At 38.9% G+C, this 6,677-nt stretch overlaps 1 protein-coding gene across 1 annotated transcript; it reads right to left on the bottom strand.

Annotated features, from left to right (window-relative positions):
* Positions 1-3,843: 3,843 nt before the first annotated feature.
* On the bottom strand, positions 3,844-4,806 carry LOC109174380. Its single transcript, XM_019323619.1, has one exon. It carries the CDS (start codon positions 4,804-4,806, stop codon positions 3,844-3,846), a length of 963 nt encoding a protein of 320 aa, XP_019179164.1.
* Between the last annotated feature and the right edge of the window lie 1,871 nt (positions 4,807-6,677).

The following is a 6,677-nucleotide window of genomic DNA, read 5'->3' as shown; positions in this document are numbered from 1 at the left end:
ATGCTTAGACACTTTTAAACCCAATTGATGACACCACGTAGACAATTAACGGATCAAAAGCAAGAATCATATAGCACATATCCTATCATGACTTCTAAACATGATCAACACCCGAACATGTGAAATCCCACCCAATTATATCAAGAATAACACACTATGAAATTCCCAATTTTAACCTAGGGCTCTAGTCATATTCAAATCAATAAAATCATTGTTCATCTTTTAATCATCAAAACATCAAGATTCATCAAGAACATCACATAATCATCAAGAATCTCTTATCATCATCAAGATTATCAAGATCACACATAAAATCATCTCACAATCATCAAGAACTTATCAATATCATAAATGATTCATCAAGACACAAGGATAGAGAGGAGGCCAAAGAAGATAATTATAGCAAGGAAAATAGGTTTTGTTGAGACATGGGTTACCTCTTAGCCTTAATTAATTTCCTTGGCTATGAAGGGTCTTTCTTTAAGATTCCTTCTTTCTTGATTTCTCCTAGGGGGATTCTTGGAACTTCTTGTGTGGTGAGAGATTATTGTGGTGTGGGTTCTAGGTGTCTCCTATGCCCCCTATTTATATACCTAAGAGTCCCTAATTAGGGTTAGTTCTATTCCTTCTAGGACTAGGGGATTGGGTTTAGGGATAAGGTCCCATGGACTATGGTGGGCCTTTTCCTAATTAATTATTGAAATTTAGTCCTTTCTTTTGGGTAAATGATTAAATGATTAATTGATTTTAGGGGCCGTAACACGGGGTGTTACACCGTGAGTACAACAGCCTACTTCACAATCTACTGTCTGCTTGTGCGAAGGAGATGCACACATTGGCTGCTTGGAGTGTGTCTCTTGTGGTTCGTGAGCATAATCGGCTAGCCGACTCCCTAGCACGAAAAGCGAAGAACCTTCCTAAAGGCCTGCACATCCTATACAACCCTCCGATGAGATCCTAAACGTCCTTCATGATGACCTTGATGGCATCTCTTTGTGGCGACAATAGTCTGTCTGTTTTCTTTTCTCCTTATTGGGTGTCCCCCTTCCACTAGATATAAAAAAAAATTGAACAGACTAGAGTGCAAATGACTCCGTGTTAAAGCATTGAGTAGCTTCAACTTATAATTTTCGGTAAGTGTTTTCTCCCGGTCTTAGCGTTTGTTATAATACTATTATGTTTCTTGGGTGTGTTGCTCATTTAGCTTGTAGATGTTGTGTGTAGATGTTACATCATGTGAATCGTCACAAAAAAAAAAAAAATGAAAAGTGTCAAATCGACCCCCTAAGTAAATTGGATAGTGCAATTGAACCTCCTAACTAAAAAAAGCTCCGATTAACTTTCCTAAACTGGTAAAAAACTTCAATTAAGTCCAATGCTAACCAACCAAGCCGGTAATAGCTTACATGTCAGCCCATGTAGATTAATTCTTCATCTTCTATCCTAACTGGAATTACTCATTAATATATATATATATATATATATATATATATATATATATATATATATATATATATTAGAAAATATTAATATGTCCTAATTATTTATTCTATCCACTGTACGTGGATTATATAATTATTAATATTAATATATATAATTCTGCACGTCCCCAAAACAAAGCATTCATTTTCATTTTACGCTAAAACTCCAAACAAAATCCTACCTTCTCTCTTCAATGTCGGAATTCATCGCTGATTCTCAAAAATTCACCACGAATTGAGTTTAACAAGAGACAACGAACTTCAAAAGTTGACAAAGAGGTATGCTTTTATTACGAAGCCATAGTTAAGAATTGATTTTAGTTTGAAGATTTTGAGTTTTTAGTTGATAATTTGTGTACTGTCGATATGAGTGTTGAAAATATTTGATGTTATATATGTGGAAAACATTGTGTTACTCTACGCATTTTGTTGTTCATATGTCCAAAATTGTATGTTGTTGTGGTCCCCCAATATGCCCAATATGTTGTGTTGTAAGCAGTGTGTGAATGCTATGGGTCCCTCTTTGTAGTTGATAATGGAGACATAGTGTGTTGTTGCGGTCCCCAGCAGTTTTTTAAATTTTGGAGATGGTGAAGGGCAAAAAGCTTCAATTTATTTTGTTTTTGTTGTTTGTCAGTGGATCTGTAGCTTCTATGTATGCAAGTGTTGAAAGTTTATTATTTTGAATAATGCTTTATTATTGTGGTCCAAACTAAAGTACATATATATATATATATATATATATATATATATATATATATATATATATATATATATATATATATATGTTTTTATAGGATGTTTGACGTAGTTGAGTTAAAGATTCATCATGGAGGTAGCTTTGCAAAAAATTCAAGGTTGTCATATATAAATGGTGAGGTAGAAGTCATTGATATTGACCCGGATAAAATTTCATCTCTTCACCTAATGAATTATATTAAAGAAGACAAATATGGACAAATAGTTGGACTTTACTTTAAGAGAGTAGTGGAGTCTATGAGATGCTTCAACTATTATATGATAATTGCAGTACATTAAGAGCATCTAATTTGGCACGTAGATATGGTAAGGTAGACATTTATGTTGACCATGGGATTCAAGAAGCAGAACTAGTTCTTAACTTTATTTTACCTTCCTCTACACCTTAGTGTGAATATGGTGTGTAATTTTGCATTCCCTCTTTTTAAACAGATTAACTGGATTAATCAACTGACGAAACATACTGACTGATTCAGCGATGAAGTCAGTCAGTAATAATAAATCATAGAGAAGATTAAAGAGAAGATAACAGCACAAAGCCAAAGACACAGAATGTTTACCCAGTTCGATACAGTGTGTATCTACGTCTGGGGGACGATCACATAGGCGTCCAATCCACTAAATCATAATCCAATGTACAAAGGTAGATATACAATAATCTTACCCAAGTGCCCCACACAAGGTACATACCCAGTCTACACAGGTTTAGTGGATTGTTGAAGATGGAGAGCCATACATACAGAAGTCCAATGAAATCCCTTCACTTGGAGAGCCCACTCTGATGCAGTCCATTTCAATGACGTTCTATACAGTTGTTCCCACAACTGTGTGATCACAGTGTCCTTTCGTTTAAGCAGCAGTGATTCTTCTCAAGTTCATCATCTTAATCACCATGAACATGTTGTATTGAGAAGATGCATAATAATCAAAGATCTAGTCTCATATAGCAGATGCGGAGTGTTTCTTAATCCTAATTCTCTTAGAATGATGGTACTTATAGATCCGTCGATAGAACACTCCTTCCATAGATGTCTTTGATTGTAGATGGTAGGACAATATTTGAAGAATGTAATCTTAAAGATTCGGTCTATACCCTTCCAAAACAGATACGCTGATCTTCCTTCCAAAACTGTCTTCTGCAAACCGCGTACAGCTTTTAAGAAAACACCTTCTTAAATCAGATCTTCAATGTCAGTCATTCTGTTGTTGCTTCTGATTGATCAGTCGTCTGTAGAGCTGGACAGACACATGCTAAACCTATCTTAGTATGCCATAATAATATTGCTAATTATAAGATGGGGTTTTTGGAACAATTAAAACTCCCCCTTAGGCTATTATTTGGCAAAACAACTCGACTATATAGATAGACAAAAACATAAAGAACTAAGATAGGTTATTATAAAGAAACAACCCATGAGTCAGATCTGATTACATAGTAGAACAAAAACAAAACAAAAGAACAAAACACAGTTTAAGATCATTCTTCAAATAAGAAAAAGGTGCCGTAAAAAACAACGCCCAGCCAGGGCCAGAAGGTACTCAAAAAATAAGAACTCCCCCTGATTTCATACTACTCCCCCTTTTTGCCAATGAGAGCCAAAGGTCATGCATTGGAGGGAGTGCCACTGTCGGACTTCGCAGGTTCAGTAGCAGCAGCAGATTCAGATAGGCTTAAACGAATAAGAACGGTTGCCGGCTCAGTACGGGCCTCAGTCAGTTGTTTAGCAATTATACCGTGAACTGTCTCAAGCTCATAGACCCGTGCCTTTAACTGAATGGAGAGATGAAGATCCTTGGCATGGGGCGAGTCATCAGCCACAGTATCAGCTTCAGAATTGGAGAGGGTAGTCACCGGTATAACATCTCGAATATGATCTCCAGTCAAAAGACGCCGATCAACAGTATAGAGCAGAGTTGGACTTATCACTTCACTCGGCATAGGCTCAAGACCCTGAGTTGTAAGAATGCCAAAAATCAGATTCGGAAAGGGTAGCCTTACCTTCTGCTCTCGTGGATGAATCATGGTGAGGATGTGGTTGTAAATCCAGTTTCCCAGATCAATCGGCATCTTTGTCCCAATTCGAAACAAGAAACCAGCCAGGTGCTTACCAACCGTGTGAAAGTGAGCTGATGGGAGCCAGTTATGAAGAGCCAGACGATGTAGAATAACATATCTAGATGTGAGTTGAGAGCTCTGCAGATAATCCTTGTCACCCGTAGGCCAAGTGTCAATCTGTCCACCCGTTAGAGTCTTGGCCACCAAGTTCCAGTCTGTAATTGCTTCTTCTTGCACAGTAGTCAGTCCATAGTATTGGTTGATCATGTCAAGCCCAAAGATGTACCACTTCCCTCTAATGAAAATCTGCATAGGACGTGGCCCGGTTAAGATGTCAATCTCGTCATTGAGATTACAGTAGAATTCATACGTGAGGAGCTTAGAATATGGGCAGATGTCTGTGACAGTCTTCAACAGCCCTACTTCATTCAGCAGTGGTAGAATATCACATACAGAATTCAGCTGATTCTCATCAACAGATCGTTGAACAATAAGATATCGTCTGACCATAGTGGACCATTTTCCCTGAGCAGCTGGAGAAACAAACTAAGGCTTGTAAACAGATGTGTCAGACCCTTCAACAGGTTGAACTTCAGGAGTTATGCTTCGACCTCTGGAACGTGTGGATGGTTTACCCTTTCTAGCAGATGATGTAGGTACAGCAGCAGGTTGAACAACCGTAAGGCCCTTTTGTTTAACAGAAGACCGTAGAGTCTTAAACACTTGTTGAACAGGAGGATTTGTCTCAAGTTTTGTAGTCTCACTAGACTTCCTTTTCTTCTCTGGTTGATCTACAACAGCAGTGTCCTCACCAGAGTCGACCACAACCTTCACAAGAACATTCTTCCTTTTCGACCTTCTTCTCTCCTTGGATTGGGAGTGGACAGGAGACACAGAGTGGCTAGAATCAGACACATGCGCAGATGAACCACCAAGGAGATTAGTGACCTCTCGAATTCTGAACGTGGTGGAATCAGGATGAGCAGTAGCTTCAACAGATGGAACCTGAGATGTAGGGGCTTGGGTGCCATAGACTTCAGCCAGTATTTTTTCATCTTTACTTGAGGATTCAGAGGGATGAATCACTTTTTAGGGTTCTGGAATGGAGGCAGCAGGAAGACTAGCAAAATGCCTAACATGATCAAAACTCTCCGCCAAAGAGGAGGAGCTGTAGACTGGAATGCCAACCATTTTCTTGGGTTCACGGGGGCTTGAGGATTGCACATTCTCAATAGCAGCAGGCCTATCAGAGGGATTAATAGAGGATTCGACTTCTTGTGGGACATTAGCAACAACAGCAGGAGACAGAGAAATATTATCAGACTCAAACACAACCAAACTTAGATTGTTTTGCTCATCAATCGATTTGTCTTCCTCTACAAATCCTTTAAGCGACTCACTATTCAAGGGGTCAGACTTCTCAACCGGTAAACAAGGAGGATCAACAGATACAGATGATTTCTCATAGACTAAAGCAGGCACATTCTCAGAATCAACATGAACAATAGATGGGGCAGCATTAGACACTAGATTCTCAGGTTTATCAGGTGAAATTTCTATAGGAGAGTCAGAGGAATTTGACCTGTTTCGCAGAATCTCAATACGATGCCTAGCATCATTCTGAGCGGCCTGAAGATACATGGGTTGAGCAATTTCTCGACGACGGGAGATTTCTTCAGACTCAAGGGCTCTTTGAGCAAAGTAATGGAGGAACGCCCCAGCGCGATTTCCATCCGAGGGTTCTGGAATAGATGCCAGATAAATGTCATCCCCTGCTTCGGAGGCCAGCAGCAATAGTTCACTGGTGTCATCGTCTGACCAGTCTGCATAAAACTCTGGACAATCGGACAGTACAGTGACAATGATTTCATCTCTGAGAATGGGATCAAGCCTCAATTTTTTCTTCATAGCCAACATAAGCAAGGTTTTGACGTGTTTGGTGGCTGTTTCCTATGAATGGACCTTTCTTCCAAGCTTGATGATCATATTACGAATTGCATCCGCCATTGATGAGAGATTCGAGAAGACGAAGAAGTAAACCCTAGATAGGAGATTAAGGAGAATACAGTATGTGTGCAGAGAGAGTCTCTTGTTTGTTCTCTCAAGTCTTCCTCGATACTCGATTATAAGCCCAAGGGAGAAGAACCCCAATAAATGCAGCTAGTCAGAAATCATGCAGAGCTGATGTGATTGACGCAACGGTATACCTCCTTTTTAGGCAAGAAACGGATGCTAGGCATATTTCAAATTTGAAAAAGCCTAATTACTTTTATGGTAATATAGGATAAGATATTCTCTTAACAAAAAGAAGGGAGTTTTTTTAAAAGGAAGTCAAAACTGAAATTTGACCAGAATACGTAAACCTTGCACTCTCCTTCTGA

Source organism: Ipomoea nil, unplaced genomic scaffold, assembly GCF_001879475.1.
Source record: "Ipomoea nil cultivar Tokyo-kokei standard unplaced genomic scaffold, Asagao_1.1 scaffold0642, whole genome shotgun sequence".
In the NCBI taxonomy this organism is placed as follows: domain Eukaryota; kingdom Viridiplantae; phylum Streptophyta; class Magnoliopsida; order Solanales; family Convolvulaceae; genus Ipomoea; species Ipomoea nil.
Note: the sequence above shows the minus strand (reverse complement) of the source record. Positions and strands in the feature narration are given on the sequence as shown.